General features: G+C 54.1%; 1 protein-coding gene across 1 annotated transcript in view; it reads right to left on the reverse strand.

The window, feature by feature from the left end:
• The window catches only part of PAPPA2 (pappalysin 2), an 88,219-nt gene extending 71,570 nt beyond the window's left edge, over positions 1-16,649 (reverse strand). Inside the window, exons 1-2 of the mRNA XM_071435898.1 lie at positions 16,193-16,649; positions 9,650-10,712 (exon numbers count right to left, since the gene is read on the reverse strand). Coding sequence (XP_071291999.1) covers positions 9,650-10,712; positions 16,193-16,649 — 1,520 coding nt within the window. The remainder of the gene's footprint in view (positions 1-9,649; positions 10,713-16,192) is intronic.
• Between the last annotated feature and the right edge of the window lie 2,805 nt (positions 16,650-19,454).

Consider the following 19,454-nt stretch of genomic DNA (forward strand, 5'->3'; position numbering starts at 1 on the left):
AGCACAAGGCTGCAGTTATTCCTCATTTTTCTCACCACTGGAGCAGCTCCTTCCTGGCTGCCTTTTTTGTGAAGCTGCAGAAAAACAGAGGCCCAAGATTTTTACATCTTTGAAACCAAAATGTGGGTTAAGCGACCACAAAGAGGAGATCCAAGGACAGGTGTGCAATACAGCAGGGTTGGGTGAGTGTCATGGCAAGATCCCTTAGAATAAAGCAGAAAAAAAACCCAAGGACCTGAAAATTCCCAAATTTCAAAGGGACATCTGTTCTCCTGATCCCTCTAACCTTCCCCTTCCAAAGTACAGTGACGCAGCCCTTCAAGAGTTCAAAGCCACAGACTGTTGCTTCTTCTGTTGTCCTCATCACTGGAATAAGCAAAGGAGACAAACACCACAGCTCCCCACCTGCTTCCACCCCAGTAATGCCTCTGCCACTTCCATGTTCAAGTACCATGGGTTGGTTTAGGTTGGAAATGACCTGGAAGACCATCTCATTCCACCCCTCTGCCATTGGCAGGGATACTTTCCATTAGACCAGATTGCTCCAAGCCCTGTCTAGCCAGGCCTTAAACATTTCCAGGGATGGGGCAGCCACAGCTTCTCTGAGACATCATCCTTGAAAACATGGAAAGAGCTGTAGTGGCTGGGAGTTAGTAAAAAAAATTCAAAGGAACGAGTTAAAGATCCAGTTTGGAACCATGGAGGGGATGAAAAAGAGTTCTGCCTGGGAGAAAGGCAGTGAAGCAGCAGCTCAGGGAAGGAGAGGGGTCCAGCCTTGCCCTCCAAAGCCCAGCTGAGGCAGCATCCCAGCTCCAGCACCCACCAAAAGCTTGGGAGAGACTTGCTATCCACAGCACAGGGTGAACACTCACCTTCCTTTGGCAAGGCCAGTGCTGGCTGGAGTTACACAGTGTGTGGGAGAGAGGGCAAGCAAGAAGCAGCAGGGGAAATGGAGAAATATGCTTGCAGCCCTGTGTGGTTTTGGGAGGCAGAACTCAACAGTGGCAAGTTATTCTAGAACCTGTTCCAAGCCAAACAAAGTCAGGGATGGCTCCCTTTCTGTCTGGATTGTTTGTTTCAAAGCAAAACGAGAAAAAAGACCCCAAGCCAGGACAAAGTTTTACAGGTCTTTTTTGCCTAAGGTTGCACAGATCAGCCTTGTCCCACCTAAGCTACAAGAACAGATCTGTAAATCAGTTATCTAACTTTTTGCCTAAAACAAATAATGTTCCTGGCTTAGGGAGGCCTTATGGTTTTTGAACATAGGTGACTGAGGTGTATCAGGAGGGCAGCTTGGTCACCCCCTGACAGAAGGCATGGCTGACAAAGAGGGGCCAGACCACAAACTGGTTTCTGCATGGATGCAGAAGGCAGAACCCTGAGCTTGAGGCCATCTCCAGAAACAGCCAAAGTGACAAGGAGGGGAAAAAAAAAACCAAAACAAAAAAAATAATCAGTCTCTCTTCCTCATCCAGCCTCAAACTGACAAACAGGGCAGCAGAAAAGGCACCACAAACACTGCAAGGTTGGGAAAGGATTTCTGCTGGTTCCAGACAAGCCTGCAGCCAGCTGCAATGGGCATCCCCATCCACCAGCAAGGCAGCATAGGCAATAAAAGGGTGGCAGAAGATCAGGGTGCCACCCTTCCAGTGCCTGGCCTGTCACTTGTGTTCAGATTCCTTGGCACTGGCAGGATAAGGATGCTGTAAAAGGCAGGCAGTGGATCAATTTGCTGAGCAAGGATGATGCTCCCAGGGCATTAAGCTAACTGCTCAAGGGGAACCACACAGCCCTGTGGTCAATAAGCCCCTCCTCATGCACTCTTCACCATGATGGCAATGTCTAGTCTTCCCAAAAGATCCAAAACTTTGCTACATTCACCCTAAACTTCTCACTGAAGGGCAAAAACTTATAACCATAATATTGGTAGGGAAAGGGATTGAGACAGAGGAAGAGAAATCTGTTCAAACCAAGCATTTCCAACTTGCTTTTTATATGCCTATTTTTTTTTTAGGGTAAAACCAAATCCCAAGCCTCCAACTTTTTTTTAGATCCAGGCAATTGAGCGTCTCAGCCAGAGCACAAAGTGCACAAGCCAGTATTCTAAAAATGCCTTCCTCACAGATATAAAAAGGACATGAGATAATTTGTTGGGGAAATTCTGTAGTGTAACAATCATACATTAACAGCAAAAAAAAAAAAAAAACCAAGGCTGCCTCTCATCCCTAGCACAGCCCTTGTGAGGCAACAGTCACAAACATTCAGCACCCTCATCCATCTTCAAGCCTCCAAAGCAAGTCCTGTGCTTCACACCATCTCAGTTGGTTTGGGTGGTGCTGGACTCACTCCCTCTCACCCCACTGCCCTCTGGAAAGGGGCAATTTGATTTCCTAAATAACAGTGGTGTCTGGGCCAAGGCAAGCTAAGAGCACTGTGTTATACTAAGAGCAGTCTGACTCCCCTGGCTCTGGCTGAGGCTGCCAGCCCGAGGCAGATGGAATCATCCCAGAGCCCCTGTCAGCGCCAGCCACCGGGGGTCCCTGCCCATGGCTGCCAAGCTCCTGCCACCCTGGCTCCTGGGGTCTCACGGGCCCGGCCAGGGCCTCGCTGGTGTCCCCCACCCACAGGCGAGGGTACAGCAGGATGAGGAGGAGCCCTGGGGAGGCCTAACAAAGGGTGACCCCTCCCAGCCGTGGGACACACGCTGTTCCTTCACAATTGCCATCCCAACACAATCGGCCCCCCTCGAGTGAGCCCCCGAGTCGGCGGGGTTTGCGAGAACAATAGCTCACATCTGGGACAGATGTTTTCCCCAAAAGCACCCGGGCTGCCCACAGCCACGGGGCAGGGGTCTGTGCCCTCGCTCACACGCAGATCATGTTCTCCCTCTCCCACAGAGATGTGGTCACCCCCGGGGGAACCGAGCAGGTTCCTCCAGGAACTCGCTGCCTGGCAGCTCCATGCTCACAGGAAGGCTGGGGAGTGAGTGAAACTCATCCTCCCACAGAGGCTTGTTGGGAATTAACCCCAAGCTTCCTACCTTGGCAAGAAAAGAAGTGCATTACTGTGATTTTATTTCCCGATTTAGCACCCCCCAAAAAAAGCAGGGAAGATTTGTGCGCATCAAGATGGGACTGGGAACCTCCCCTTGTGGCTAAACACCTCTAGACTCTCATGCTGCTCTTCCAGCCCCACAGGGTAACAACAGAGCTCTGGCCCCACCAGAGGGTATCACATGGAGTACTCTGCCTTTGGAAAGTGCTCCTGAGAGCCTGCACAGGCCCTTGGATGGCAGCACCTTAGTACTTTGTTATTTCCCTCTGGAAATAAGGAATTTTGATTTCCACAGTCCCACTGCCCTCCAGCTGTTGGATGGGCTGAGTCAGACCCTGGTGTGCCTCCCTTAGAGGGGGTCTCCCTGCTGGAGCCCCCACCACCCCCTCCTCTGCCACAGCAATCCAGTTTCTCACCATCCCAAATCCTCTCTCTTGGCAGCAAAATCCCAATGCTGAGCTCCTGCAACTAAGCAGGGGTAACATGCCAGATATTCTCCAATCAGAGAATATCTATCTCCATACTACCCAACATTTTGAGAAGGTCAAAAGCAAATCTGGGGTCTTCACCCCCAAGCCAGGGCTCTGGGTAGGCTGAGGCACCCACACATGGATGCAGCCTCCAAACCCCATCACAAGTAAGTGACTTGGGAGACATCCTGCCCACCTGATATAATGGGCTCTACCAAAAACATTCCCTCCTACTTTTGCTAGGTTTTAAAACTGTTGATCCATAGGAAAGCCCAGAGAGAAGGGACTTTCCTACAAGGAAAGGAGAAGTTTTCCAATAAGCTCAAATCCAAGCAGTCACAAAACTTAAAAGCATTCACCAACCAACCATCATGCTGCAGCAAAAAGTCCTGTTTACTACTGCACCCCCACAGTCCCAGCAAGTGTATTAGAGACTAGAAGCAGCAAGCTCAGAAGCCAGTGAACCCATCACTGCCACTTTTGGTGCTTCCAAAGCACTCCCCTCCTCATCACTTTAAAGCCCCAAGCCCAGCAGTTGAGGTTTTTTGGATATAGCAGGACAATATTTGGGCACATGCCAGTAAGACTCCAAGAGGTGCCAGAGGGAGCTCAAAAGCAGCCAGAGCTCAGGTTCTGAGCAGAGAACCTCCTTGCCATGCATTCCTCATGGGACCAATACAGTCTCTGCCACTTTCAGGCAGTGAAAAATCACTGAAAACACCCTCTCCAATCCACCCTTCAAACAATCAACCACAAGCAGCAGACACCATCTCCAGCTGAGTGGAAACCCAGGGCACCAGGAATATTTCTGTCTGCTCTTGGGTCCCCTGACCCCAGGAGAGCACTGACTTTGATCCTCATTCATGGAGAAAGTTTCCCAGACTTCAAGATAGACTAGAACCCACAAAAGTGTAAAATAGATTATAGAGAGTAGTGTAGGTGTCTCACTTGGTGAGAAATTGAGGTTTGGGGTTTTCAGTATGTTGTGGATAGAAGCCAGATGGAGGGCACAGGGTGTTTTTTTCCTGGGTTTCTTCTTCATGCTTCTTCCTTCTTCTCCATGGGTTTGGGTGGCATTTTGTAATGGGGTAGAGAAGTCCCCATTGCAGCTCTTTGGGATCAGTTATTGGGTTAAAAGGAAAAATAATCTAGGTGTCAGCTCTTAATTGGATAGTTCAGTCTTGAAAGACCTTGTAACAAGAGATTGTTGGCCATTTTGTGCCTTCTACTGAAAAGCTGCAGAACTCACAGCAGTGAGACTGTTTTACTGATAACTAATAATAAACACTTGAGTCCAAACATGAATTACTGTCTCAAGTGCCTTCAATCCAGACCCAGAAAAACCAAGGACTGGTACTGCCACACAGCTGAATCTGTTCTCTGCAACAGATGGCCTGAGGTTGTATGCAAAACTTTTGCAGTAACTTTGCACGTTCCTGCCCTCTTTCACAGTAAGGAAGACCTACTAAGGTTTCCTGTGGCAGGGGAAGAAGAAGGGGAAGGGAGCAGCTAATTGGAATGCTGTTTTACCATCTGGGGTTGGGATTAAGGCCTAGGCAGGTCAGCTCTGCCTCCAAGATAGCTCATTGCCTCACCTGCTCTCAATTTGACACCCTTTATGCTCTCAGGTCCAACAACATTCAGCTGAAAATCTCCCGACAAGGCTCAGGTGCCCCAGGATACCTCGGAGTGATTCCTTCTTTCTCGTGGCTGTCCACCAGAGACTTTTAGGGAGGTTAATCTGGATCAGCTTTTGAAGGCAAGGCTTAAACTGCAGGAGGCTCCCAAGCAGCCTTAACCCAATTAAGCACCAGTCCCTTAGGAGGGAGGCCAGCTAAGCTTGTGTTAAAGCCCATCAAGTGTCCAGTTAATCAGGTACATTTTAACATCACAGCTTTGGTCATCCCAGCAGAGGCCACCAAGCCTGGAGACACCTCATCATTTTTCACCTCCTTTTGTCACTTAGGTTATTTCTGCCATTACTTTGGGCAGCGAGATGAAAGGCCCAGCAGCTCTGCCCTTACCCACTTTGCTCTCCAGACTCCCCTCCGGTTTTTCTTTTCACATTAACTGTGTCACACACCAGATTCTCATTGACTAAGTGCCCGAGGGGGACCCTCGCTGAGTGTTAATTGCTGCTAATGAGCTGTTGCTGCTTTCCTTCCAAGAGCACCAATTACAGCAGCACTCAAGCTCTGCAAGAGGATGGGAGCCTGCTGAAAATTAAGGCAAATTTTACTCCAGACCCCGACATTGGACTGCCAGCAACTCCTGGAAAACACTTGAAGTCATGTGAAGGGTGAAGGATGATAGCCAGTAACTCTCCTGATGTTGCCTGTCCCCTTGTTCCTCACAAGGTGGAGCAGGGTGAATGGGAAGTGTGTGACTTGCTTCCCATGTCTGCTGTTGGGCTGCCTTGCAGGGATGTCTACACACAGCTCTCCACCTGAGCTTTAAGTCTCCCTCCAGCCACAAACGCACGGTCCCACTGGTGGGTTTCACCCGTGGGTGGTGGCCCAGCTGTCTCCTAGCTCAGCAGGACTTTTCTGGTTCCATGCCCTGCCAGAGCAGGTGCAGGAGGGACTCAGCAGTGTGTTCCAGTGCCCACTGACACCATTTCAGCATCAGCTCTTATCTCAGCTTCTGCCTCAGCCACAGCTGGCTCCATTCCCACCAGAGCTGTCACAGAACCCTGGCATGGTGTGGGTTGGAAAGGACCTTAAGGATCAACTCATTCCTGCCCTTCCAAAGGCAGGGACACTTTCCAGTATCACAGGTCCATCCAGCCTGGCCTTGAACACTGCCAGAGACAGGGCAGCCACAGCTTCTCTGGGCAACCTGTGCCAAGGCCTCACCACCCTCCCAGGGAAAAATTTCCTCCAGTTATCTAATCCAAACCTGACTCCTTCAGCTTAAACCCATTCCTCCTTGCCCTGTCACTACATACCCTTGTAAAAAAAAAAAAAAAAATTAATAATCCTTCTTTCCAAATCTCATTTCCCTCCCCTGGGTGAGGGTATAAGCTGGCACCAGCTGTAGCCCTGGAATTATAATGAGATGTTCACCAGCTAAGAAGCACTGAAGCCACCACTGTTCCTCAGCTTTTTCCTCTAATTTACCTCTCTCTAAGCTGCAACCAAAGAGGGAATTTTAAATCAGAAATGTGTTAAAATGGAAAAAGCTTCTGCTCGAGTGCTTACAATTGTGAAGGACAAGACACAGTGTTGAGACCCTTCACCAAAATACATTGAATCTGTCTACAGTGCTGGTAAGAAATTGCCCAGCATCTCGCTCTGTCTCAATTCAATTATTTTTGGCTGTACTAAGAAACTTTCACATCCAAATCACTCTTTGAGAAAGCCTTGACATGAAGTAGAGATGATTTAACCCATGAAAAAAGATCCTAAGATTTTCAGTGTTGCCATCTAGACCTGCAAGGAGATGCAGAGATCACCTGCAGTGGGGGTTCCCTCTCTCCCGATTGTCCCAAAGCCACAGCTCCCTCCTGGGCTCTGGCACAGGTATGAGGAAGCAGAGACAACTGGGTGAGCAGCAGCCAGCTTGCTCTCCTTCAGTTACACACCCAAAGCTGCTCTTTGCATCAAAGCACCTGGCTCCTATTGTGCTGCCTTTCTGCAATTTGTTACATTTTATTTCACATTATTTCTTCTGTTTTGGCTTCCACCCTAAAAATCCTTCTGTAAGTTCTCCAGCTGCCCTGCTCGTTTAAGTACAATTCCTTACAGCAAACGCAGCAGCACTCAGCTCTACCTGAACAAAGCCCCCCTGCTTCTGTGTCTTGGGGTTCACCCACCAGTTTTGGGGGAGCACCACAAACCTGGCCACGCTCTTTGGAAAGCACAAGTTCACCTCACTTTTCCCCAAATACACGCTACCATTTTCTCAGCAGTATTCCCACAAATAGATTTATTCTCCCCCAGAAACCATCCTCAGTAGGGATGGGCACAGGGAGGGTGGATGTCCACCAGCATCACCAGACTGGATGGGGCTTTGAGCAACCTGGTCTAGTGAAAGGTGTCCCTGACCATCACGGGAGGGGCGGAACTGGGTGCACTTAAAAGTCCTTCCCACCCAAACCATTCAATGACTCCTTTTTCCTGTGATCTCTGAAGGAGCCAGCCAAAAGCAGCTCAGAAGACCTCAGTGGCAGCAGGATCCAACCCGTGCCCCCTCATTTCCCAAATGCCAGGCACACTGGATTTCATTTTTCTGAGTTTAGCCTACAATCAATCATTCTTGTTCTCTGCGCAGACCAATGAGGTCTGCGGAAAGAAAATTGCAAAAGATTTGTTATTTCCCTAGTGTTCCCATTTTCCCATTCCTTTCCCACAGAAGCAAGGGGTTTTTCTGTTCTGTTTTGTTTTGTTTCCCAACTTTCAGGGGAAAATCCTGACAAATGGAAGCCCTGATTCATACCAGCAAAAATTTGGCCTTTTTCAATTTAAGGTGGAGCCCTTCTTGTCTGAGGACGAAAACATTTCTCTAACTGCACACAGAGGCAAGGACAGAGCCTTTGCCCTGCCAAAACCAAGGCCAAGTGGTGCTGGGTGCTGATGGCCACCACAAGTGGAGAGTTGTTGTGGAGGCTTTTCATCTGCTCCATGATCAGAAAAGCACTTCCATGCTAGCTCACAGCATGGGAAACAAGGGGACAGGTGGTCACAGGGTGGCAATGGTGGCTGTCACCAAAGAGACTTCCAGAGGTGGGAAAACATCTGGGGAGGGCTGCTTGGGCAGGGACACGGAGTGATGCCTCTCCATGTCACTGGAAGAAAGGCTCCCCATCCTCCTCCTGGGTGTTCTCAGGCAACTTAAGGATGGGTGAGAAGGACTCAGGGAGGAGGGAAAGTGCTGCTCCTCTCTATCACCACTGCCCAAACACAGACGCCTGCTTCCCTCCTCCCTCTGTGCCCTGCCGGGGAAGGAACAGAGAGAAGACACAGACTTGGCAAAAAGGGATTCACGGCTCACAGCCTATCTGCTCCCACAACCCAGGGAAAGAAAAGTGAAGGAGAAAGAAGATCAAAGGGCAGATGTGTCCCTAAAACCCTCCCTTGCGACTTTTCTTGACAGCTGCTGCCATCTGTGCTGCACCGCTCCTGCTCTGGTGGGCACCTCTGCCTGTCACCAACAGCAGGGAATGAGTTTACTCTGACACTGAGACAGAAACGGCTTTAAATAAAACGAAAAAAAAGGTAAAGCCATGACTTTTTTTTTCTCTTCCCCATCTCCATACAGAAAGTACATTCAGCCGAGCCCTGAGGGCTGGAAGCCATCAACAGGGCTGTTGACACCTCATGGCTCCAGCAAGGAGAGCAGGAGGGTGCAAGTCACCGACTGCACCCAGGACACTATTCCTGGTCTCCCATCATGTGAATGGACCTTCCTCTCCATCTCTCCCCTTGCTGCTGCCTCCAAAGACCCCTGGGAGAGCAAGGGTCCCCTAACACAGCATGTTGATGCTCCATGGGTTTTAGTCCATGTGGGTTTTCAAGGTGTTTTGCACCTGCAGCACACAGTAAAGGCACACATCCTCCTCCAACCAAGGGAATCTCCTTGTGGGCATCACTCCCTGGGGCAAGATTCAGGAAGGCTTATGCACACCCACCCACACCTTTCCAAATCCTGCACCTCACATCTAGCACTGCTGGCTTGCCTCCTCCCCACTCCAGCAATCACAAAAAGGTATTTGGACACAAATTAAGAAATTAGACTTGAGACACACCCAAGGCATGTGGGAAAAGGCAGCAATTCTTCAACTACATGCCTTGCCGGGGATCAGGGTAAGCAATATCCTTTGCAGGGGCTGCTCTGCCTCCATTTCCACTGACACATAACCAGAAGCTGGCAGCTCTGCACTGGGAATCCTCCTGGGCGAGGGGGCTGGAGTGTCCCTGGGGGGCAAAAACACTCACAGAAGGGTGCCATGTCACACCGTACGATTTACTTCTTTTGATGGCAAACACACCCATCCCATGGGAAAACGCCCCTCTGCCTTCCCAAAGCCGCTGGTCGGAAGCAACACCCAGGCGCAGAGCAGCGTTGGGGAGAGGGCGCATCCCCTCCCTTCATGTACCCCCCCACACACACAGCCCCGCGCCTACCGCTGAGGCGAGTCCGGGTCGAAGCAGGTCCTGGCCACGTCGGTGGCCCTTGGGTCGCAGCAGTCGCCGTCATCGAAGTCGTCCAGCATGTTGTTGCACTCCATGTGGCAGACGCCGTCGCGGCGCTTCCACGAGAAGCAGCGGCCGGGCCTCCGGCAGTCGCCGCCGTCGTAGCCCGTGAGGGGGTGCTCGCACTCGGGGTCGCAGCGCTCGTTGCCCACCTTGCTGGGCTCGCAGCCCAGCAGCACGGCACGGCGGCGCAGGGAGGAGTTGTGCACCTCCAGCAAGCTGAGCTGCCAGGAGATGTTGTAGGGCCGGAAAGCTTCGCTCAGAGCGCGGTGCTGCCGCCAGATCTGCTCCCAGCTGACCGTGGGCCGCCCGCCGTCGTCCTCGGCCAGGTTCACCACACGGTACCGCGCCACCTTCCAGCTGCGCAGCGGCCAGTGCTGGTTGTAGTGGGACACCAGCTCCACGTTATCGCAGGCGGTCTGCCCGCAGGCCGGGGGGCCCAGCGGCCACAGGATGGGGGCTGGCGGGGCCAGCAGCACCCACTGCTGCGGGAAGGCACCCTCCCGAAAAGGCGTCCAGCATTCCTCCGGGGTGGCAAAGCCAGAGGCCAGAGCCAGCCCTGCCGTCTGCCCAGGCACCTCCTCTAGAAAGGAACGCTGGAGGTGGGATTGGGACAGGGCACCACGCCACAGGGCCAGCCCGGCCAGGTGTCCGCGGAAGGTGTGGCTGGTGCCCCAGGCGTCCCCGCCCAGCAGCAGCGTGTGGCAGGAGGACATGAAGGCGCTGTGCAGCGGGCCCTGCTGCCCGCCCGAGCGGCCCACCCGCACCCCATCCACGTACAGGGCCATCCACCGCCCATCGTAGCTGGCGGCCAGGTGTGTCCATGCCTCAGGGCGGTAGCGGTGGTGCGAGGTCACCTCGGTGGCTCTGGCTGCCCGGTCGGTGCGGAGCGAGAAGAAGAAGCGGGCGTCCTTCTTGCCGCCGAGCTGCAGGCCGCGAATACCCAGCGCCCAGCCCTTGTCGCTGGCTGAGTGCGAGCAGTTGTTGAAGACACCTGCAGCAGGTCGGGGACAGGGATGGAGAGAGAGAGAGGAGAGCTGGTAAGGACCAAAGAGCATCACCACTGCTCCCTGGAGTCCTCGGCAGCAGGTAAATGAAGGTGGGCAGAGGCTGGGCAGGGGGTGCTCTGCCGTGGTGACACCCCAGCCCCCATTCCAAATCATTTGGATGAGTAGGTGGAGCAGGCAGGGAGAATGGCAGAGCCAGAGAGGTAGGATGGAGAGGGGAGGAAGAGTGTGGATGGGAGGAGAGGCTGAAGAGCGAGGTGTTTCTGAGTTGCTCTCTGTAGGAGTGCTCTGGCAGGATGGGATTAAAGGCTAAGCTTTTTATCTGTGAGCCAAAGCTTTTAAGAATTAGAGCACAGCAACCCAAAGCAATACAGGCTCCTCCAGGGACTGCTTCCCCAACAGCTTCCAGACAGATTTACAGCTCTGGTTTATGCTCCAGTTTCCCTCCCAGTCATGCATCCAGTGCTGGCAGGAGAGGGCTGTGCTGCCTCCAGCCTGGCGAGTGCACTCCTCAGCCCCTAAGGTCACCTGAACACAAATCCGCTCCCAGGAATAGCCTCTCCCTCTGTGCCCAACATGCTGCAAACCTGTTTTAGGCTGGGCAAGACCTGGAGCTGTGCTGACTTTCCCCCAGACTGCTGAGTGCCCACGGCAAAGAACCAGAGGCTTGCAGGCACGGAATGCCATTGGGAATCAGTGGCCGTAAGGCACTTAAACACTGGTAAGGATAAAGCGACCTGCTGCTTGAAAGAAATGCCTCTGGGCTTCTAAACCACCACAGCCAGGACGTTCATGCAGGTCATTGGCTGAGGTGAATGAGCTTGAAGTCATTCTTTGAGCAGTGGTGTCTTCTGGGGGCACCCTGTTCTCCCATTCATCACCCCAACAAAGTGTCCCAATGCTGTCAAAACCCGCTGCCATGCACAGAGACGCTTTTTATGTTTTTGCTGAGGTATTCCTTATCCTCCATCCTGCTTTTCCTACCCCTCACTGTGCCATTCCCATCCCATACACTGCCTGCCCATCCTCATGGCATCAGGACCTCGTGGTCCAAAACAAAGCACTCCTGCCTGTGCCTGGGGATGCCCCACCTGCTGCCAGAATTGTGAAGAGGCAGTAGAGAGAAGCAGAGGTGTAGAACAGAAGGAGCTCCAGGAGGATCAGGATCTCCTGGCTCTCACCCAGGGGATGTGTCTGGAGCCAGGTTACCATGACCCCACATTTCCCCCATATGAACACGGCTGGCAAAGGCCACACCAAGCCCTGCTGCACCCCAGGAAGCAGCATCCCTCCCCTCCATCCATCACTTTCACCAAGGGCGAGCTGGGTGGTGGCCTCTAAACCATCCCAGGGCCGTCACCACCCTGGGCAGGGATCCCTGTCCCTGCTCACTACAAAGGCAGCCACGCACAAAGCCTCCGTGGGCGGATGGGCTTGGGCCAACTCCTGTTTTCTGGTGGATTGTGAAAGGGAGGCACAAAGACCAGGAGAAGCCAAAAAGCAGGAGGCCAGCAAAGGAGCCTTGCAGAAGCGAGAAGGCAAAGCTGGAGAGTACTTTTGGGCTGAAATGTGCTGAGACATGCACAATCAAAAGCTATCTTTTGGTCCTCACTGGGGTTAAGGGAACAGGGCTTGGTACCTTCTCTCTTGGAAAAACTCATGCAGTTCACCTTGAAATGATTCAGAGTGCCCCAAATTTGATTAAACCCCAAGACAAAAATGGGAAGAACAACATCAGGGGTGGAACAGCCCCTGGGGTAAGTGTAAGCTATCATCCTCACAAACCCGTGCTGGAGCCAAGCCATGCCCTGGCACTGCCTGATGAGTTCAATGCTGGACAAAAGAAACTTAAGTGAGTCCAGGTATAAGGGCTTCATCAAAGTGCACAAAGGGATGTAAGTAAAGCAAAGGCCAGCTCTACAGTAGGGGAGGAAAATCAGTAAATCAGCAGCTGGTGCATCCTAGACATGGCCAGGGATGACATCTCCACATCAGCAGCAGTGAAGGTTCTGCAGGCAGAGCAGCACGTCCCACAGCTGGCAACCACTGCAGAATAGTGTAACAAAAAAGATCTAGCACCAGGTCCTGACATCTCTCAAGGGCCTTCACAAGAAATCATCAGGGGAGCAGTTTGAAGACCCCAGAGTTTGCCAAGGAGCTTGGCATTTTGTCCTGAGGCAGCCCACCAGAAGGGAAAGCTGTTTGTAGAAGTGTGAGGTATCTCCTCAGCAGCTCTAAGTACAACTCTGCCTCTGATCCCTCAAGCAGGAAAGGGGAGCTCTAGCCTGGTTTAGGCTGTTCACCTGTGCCTTATGGGAATTGCCTCTGGGCTGTGAAGCAAGAGTTGTTGGTAACAGTGCAAAAAAATGCAAAGAGGAAGGTAGTGGAGAAAAAGCCCACAAAGAGATCAAGTGTGCCCCTTTGTAAGGACCAGACTGCAAGCAGCCTCTCCCACTGGGGCCAGGGGTTTTGCAGCACAAGGAAGAGCTTTCAGCCACGCTTTGAGACCCAAATACTGGGGGAAATTGGCTGCAAAAGCTCCAGAAGGTCTGACAAAAGCCAGGAGCCTCTAGTTACAGTCACCCCTCAGGGTATGCAGTGGGAACCAGCTCAGGGACCCAAAGAGAATATCTGGATTTAGACACAGCAGATGTCTTGGATGGTCTCTGGTGAAGGATCTGACCCAACAACATCACCTACAAGCTGAGTAAAAACAAACCTCAGCCTGGCACAAAGGGAAATTCCTTGGGGTTCACCAGAAGTAGAGCAGGCATAGATGGAAGAGAGACAAAAAAGGTGGAAAAGGAAACAGCATCACATGAAAGGACTCCCATCTGCTGCCCAAAATGAGTAGGACAGGGAAGGAGAACCAGTTTCCTTCCCTAACAGTGGCTGTGGCAGGTTATACCCCAGCAGAAATCCACTCATGAAGGAGTGACTAAGAACCATGAACAACCCCCTCCAGTGTCATCTTCTTGCAGGGGTTCCATGCTGTTGTCTCCTTATCACAAAAGTTCCATACCTCCTTGGTGTTTCTCATGGGCAGCTCCTCAGAGCACTGCCTCTTTCTTCTTCACAAAGCAGCCACTGACTCCAGTTCCCCTCTCACCCACCCACCCCACTCTTCTATAGCATCTTCTTCTCATTGGGTACAGCTGTGGCCTGTTAAAGTCAGGCCTGTTCCTAATCTTTGATAATTGACCTTGACCCAGCTGAAACTCCTTAGGGGTGAGATTACTTTCTACACTATCTTTACTTTCTTATATTCTATCCCACTACAATTCAGGGTGGCCTTGAGACAAAATGTGGCATCTAGGGAAAAAAAAAAAAACCAGCGACTCCTGAGCCTTCAATCCAAGCAGCAGCCACACCAGCTGGCAGGACAGCTTTCCATGACCAGAGCTGCTTAACCTGCCCTTACTTCCCAGATACTGATGCTGGGAGAGCTCAGCTCTGCCCTGCTTTCCTCCTGCCTTCCCTCACACATGGACACTTGGAGCATCTCCAGCTCCTCCACACCTCTGGATGACCCCATGCTTAGTGGCCTCTCTTTCAGCAGAGCAGGAGCAGCAGATCAGAAGCAGAATCAGCACCTGCTGAGGGCTGGCAGCTGCTTCTGTCACCTGCTCACACAAAATGCCAACAGCACTGGGCTGGCCCCCTTTGGCCACCCGCACCCAGGCCCTTTGGTCCCCAGTGCAGGGAGCCAGTGGGGAGTGAGCAGTGACTCAGACAGCCGGAGGTGCCTGGGGCTGACTCAAGCCCTGGAGCAGGGAAGCTGGGGGACATTACTGGAGTGAATGCCAGCGCTCACTGGTGGTGCTTTCAGCACTGACGACTGTCCCACCCTCCAGAAGGAAATTAAAAAATAAAGAATAAAAAATAGTAATTAAAAAACTCCGCTGGTTAGCTGGGAAATTCAAACCCCAGCACCTGCAGGCCAGACCTCCAGATGCAAACAGCTGGGCTGCTGCTGTGATAACTGGGAATTGTGCTCCATGCATCCCAAGGTGCTGCCTGCCAGCAGGGGGGCATCCAGGATGCCGAAGGGAAGGCAGACAGTGAGGTGGATGCTAGGGAGTTTGGTAGTTTCCTTGTACACAGCTGTTTTTCCCCTCTGCCACACACTCCAGCTCATCTCTCCTACCTCTTGCACAGCACAGGTGTGGTTATTGCCCTATAACTGAGGAGATAAATCAGTGAAAGGGACCAGGCAAAGCAGAGGGAGGTTCAGTGGGATGATCACAAATCAAGGGAGAGTTAGGATAGAGAGGGATTCCCCAGTCAGCTTGGCTGGGGCAGCACAGGAGCCTGCACTGTGGGGACCCCAGACATTGTGGCACTGCCATCTGTTCCCAGCCCTTCCTAGCATCCCTGCACTGCCCTGCCGAGCTTGTACCCAGACACAAACACCCATCCTGGCACAGCTGAATGAGGCACCACTGCAGGAGGTGGCATCTGCCCCGCTCTGTGCCTGTGTGCCAGTCTTCTCTGTCTCCTCAGCTTCTCCATCACAGGATCATTAAGGTTGGAAAAAAACCTTTAAGGTCAACTCCAGCAGTTAACCCAGCACTGCCAAGCCCAAACAAACCATGTCCCTAAGCGCCACTTCTATACATTTGTTAACAATTCCAGGGATGGTGATTACACCACTTCCCTGGGCAGCCTGTTCCAGTGCATGACAACTCTTTCAGAGAATAAATTTTTCTTACTATTCAGTATAAAAGTCTCTTGGCAGCATTCAAGGTAATTTCCTCTTGTCCCACCACTTGTTACTCAGGAGAAGAGACAGACAACCACTACACCCTCCTCTCAGGTAGTTGTGGAAAGCAACACGGTCCCCCCTGAGCCTCCTTTTCCCCAGGCTGAGCCCCCCCAGCTCCCTCAGATGCTCCTCATCCCTTGGCGGTTTCTCAGCAAGCTCTTGAGGGGTCAGTTTTGGGTAGAACAAGCCCCTGGAGCTGCCCCCTGTCCCGCAGCGGCCCCGCCGGGCGCTCGGCGCCGCAGCCCGGGCGGGGACGGGGCGGTGAGCGCGGCTTGGCTGCCACCGTGCGGCCACCGCCCCGGGGAGCCCCGGACCGCTCCGTGTGCCCGGAGCCCCGAGCAGGGGGCACTGGCTGGTGGGCTGCGGGCAAGGGCGGAGAATCGGGGCGAGCGTGTCACCCGCAGGGACATTCCAGCTCCTGGCGAGGGGAGACGGAAAATCCAGACGGAGTCGGGGCGGGATGGGGGGGATGGGGGAAGGGGGGCGGGCTGGGAGGACGGGGCGGGTGGGAACAGAGGGGAGGGGATGGTTTAGGGTTTGGTCTCAAGGGAAGGAGGAATATTCCACGCCCGCGGTGCTGACAGCACGGGTGTGGGCGCGGGGTGTCACCTGCCGGAGCGGGGCAGCCGGGGAGCGCCCCGTGCGGATGTTTGCGGAGGGTCGGGGGGTGCCGGGTCCCCATCCCTCCCTGCCGGGCTTTACCTGCGATGATGGCCGGGTTGTTCTGTCCGCCCTCCGCCTTCACCCACAGCTCCAGGGTGAACTCCTCCCGCGGGACCGCGGGCAGCGCCTCCGCCCGCGCCGCCAGCTGCTCCCGGCCGCCCGAGAAGTACAGGGCGGGCAGCGGCCGCTCCCGGGGAGGGTCCGGCACCTGCGGCTCCCGGCCCCGCCGCCTCTCCCCCCGGCTCCGGCCCCGGCCCTCCGGCTCTTCTCCTCCTCCTGCCCTGGCTCCCCGCGGTCTCCGGCCCCGCGGGGATGCGGCTCCGAGCGCGCCGTGCGCGGCGGGCCCGTGCGGGTACAGCCCGTGCGGGTGATGCGGGGGCGCGGCGCGGCGGCTCGGAGCCTCCATCCCGCAGCCCGGCACCGCCGGGGGCTCCCCGCGGGCCAGGCTGAGCGCCGCCAGCAGCAGCGCGGCCAGGGGGGCTCCGCCGCGCAGCATCCTCCTTGGGAACGAAGTTTGGGGGCTGGGAGGTGCGGGGCGAGTGGCCGCGGGGGAAATGGGGGTGTTCAGGGGGGCGGCAGGCGGCAGCGCCGGGGCACAGTCCCCCGCCCCCCGCCGCAGCCGCTGCCCCCAACTTTTCCCCGGCACCGCTCTCCTCCCTTCTGCTCCTGCGAGAGGAGGAGGAGGAGGAGGAAGAGGAGGAGGAGGAGAAGGAAGGCGAGAGCACGGCGGCGGGGACCCCCTCTCTGCCTGCAGCCGGGGCTCCCGGGGCACGGCGGACCCGGCGCGGCTCTCGGCGCTGCCCGGCGCTGCCTGCGGGAGCGGGGGATGCGTTAGTCGCCCTTATCTAGAAAGCCCCGAGGCGCTCCGCTCCCCACCCCCACCTCGAGGAGGGGTGTGGAGGGGGGGCTGCCCTTATTTAAAGATGATTATGTCCAATCTAATAAACCCCGAGCGGAGCATCGCCCTCCCTTCCCTCCGCCCTCCCGGGCGCTGCCCAGGATGCTGGCGGGGAGGGGATGCGGAGGAGACACAACGCTCCGAGCGCTGGGTCCCCTCCGCACCCCCTTCCCGCCCTCGGGGTTTTGGGACGGCACCTGCCCTGTCCCTGCCCGTGTTTTCTCCTGTTGTAGCTCCCACCTCGCCTCCATTCTCTGTCTCCGTCACCTAGAGGGGAGGAAAAGAAGCTGAAAGGAGGGGACAGCCTCCCTCAGCCCTGCCCCAGGCAAGGGGAGAGGTTTCCTTGGACTCGGGGTCTCTCCTGGGCAAGAGATTTTTCTGCTTTTTCTTGTTTCTATTATTTTTTCCCTTTCCCAAACAATGACACGTGCAGAAAGGTGGGGTGGAGGTGCCTTATCTGAGCAAACCACATCCAAAAGCCAAAAAAACCCCTATGAATGCACCAAGGCAGTGGGCAGCAGTGTGAGAAGCATCTCACCCACCTTCTGCCAGAGGCTACAGCACCAGTGCTGCCAGGGAGAGTTTCTCAAAGCATGCAGGTGAGAAAACAAACCCCCAAAGTTTCCTCTTGGTTCCCAAGACTCCCTCACACCAGCACATGGCATAGGAGATTAGGAAAACTTCAGCAAGGAGATTGAGTGAGATGAGAAGCTTTTTCGTGCTTCTTTTTCATTATTATTATTTTATATATAATTTTTTTTCTCTCCCAAACACTATCTGTGGCGGTCAGTGTGAAGCAGGGTTGCCAGCGAAAGCTGGGAGGCCCATTCCAGGGTACAGGCTTTCAAACCAGCAAGGCAGGAGGGAAGGGATTGAAGAATAAACGGCAGGAGCTGGCTCTGTGGGGCTGGGGCTGGGCGGGTTTTTTGTCTTCCCAAGGTGGGAGGGTGATGGGAATAAGGGTGGGGGACTGGTGCCTTTAGTCAGGGGGAGATAGAAAAATACAGAGCTGGAAAATCTGAGGGTTAGGAGGGGTGAGCACAGTGCAACTCCTGCTGCCTGGGAAGGAGGAAGGTGGGTGTGAGCACACAGAGAGGTGAGGGCTGGGCTGGCAGGGTGTGAGGAGGAAGGGAGGACACAAGGGAGCCAACAAGGCCAGGCAGAGCAAGGATGGCTCATGCAAAGCTGCTCCAGCAGCTCCCGAGGACATTTGTGGTGTGAACCACATCCAAGCACAACACCAACACCCATGGCTCGTGGGGAGGTGCTGAGGAAAGGTCTGCAGCTCTCCTGCCTGCACCCCCTGACCCAGAGCCCATCTGCTGGCAGTGGGGGCACAGAGACAGCCCTGCTCAGGGCCTGGCACTGGTGAGGTGGCCCAGCAAGTGTTGTCCTGGGGCCAGTGCCAGCAAGCACTGCTCACAGTGAGTATTCATTCAGGAATGAACCAGGCTCCTGATAGCTCTGTCTACCAGGGCCTGATAAGAGAGGATCCCATGGGATGGCTAATTTTGAATGGTGGTGACTTTATTAAGAGGCTGTTTGTCATCTTGCCACACAACATTCTCCCCCAGGTACTCCAGAGAAGCAAGACCCTCAGCAAGACCCTCAGCTGCCATCCAAGAGGTTCAGCAGCACGGCCTCCTCAGGGACAGCCTAGCTGGGACAAATCCAGCACCAAAGCAACAAAAGCCTCCAGAAGTGCACCCAGGCAGGGGCTCTATATATAGGCTCTGGCCTGGGCTAAGCTGCTCCCTTGACAGAATGACACCCACAAACAAACAGCTCTGCTGTCTGCAGGGTTGGGATGCACCAGGAGCTGCAAAGCCCACCAAGGAAACCACTTCCTGGGGGAAAGATGGGCAATAGCAGAGGAAGGCTCCCTGCCATGCCAAGCCCCTGTCTTCCCCTGCTCTGCCTGTCCAAGCCTGAGTCTGTCCAGATTTAGGAACTACTGGAGCAGGAAGCTGAGACTATGAATCATTATCCCATGTTGGCTCCTGAGCACTCTCCACCCAGGCAGGTTCCCTGGCAATCCCTGCCAGTGTGGGGCTGGTGAGGATGAGGATGGCAGGACAATGGGGGCACATCACTGGGCTGGCTCTGCATCAGGGGAAGAGACATGCTGGGATGCTGTTCCCATCCCAGCACCACTGTGGGCTGCAGAGTAAATCCCTGTCATTTGGGTAATTTTTTAATAATTTGCTTTAAAAAACAAAACCAAAACCGAACACAAACCAAAAACTCAACAAAAACAAAACAAAGGACCCCACAATTAACTGACCACTCAGATGATTTCCCTGCCTGTGAACCTGTGAGGGGAAGACTGGTCCTGTGGATAAGGTGGGGATTCCAGGGTGACCAACTAGTGGCAGTGTGCCCTCAGCATGTTTTCTGTAACTC

Source organism: Agelaius tricolor, unplaced genomic scaffold (assembly GCF_023055355.1).
Source record: "Agelaius tricolor isolate 1412-34295 unplaced genomic scaffold, bAgeTri1.0.p SCAF_11, whole genome shotgun sequence".
NCBI lineage: Eukaryota > Metazoa > Chordata > Aves > Passeriformes > Icteridae > Agelaius > Agelaius tricolor.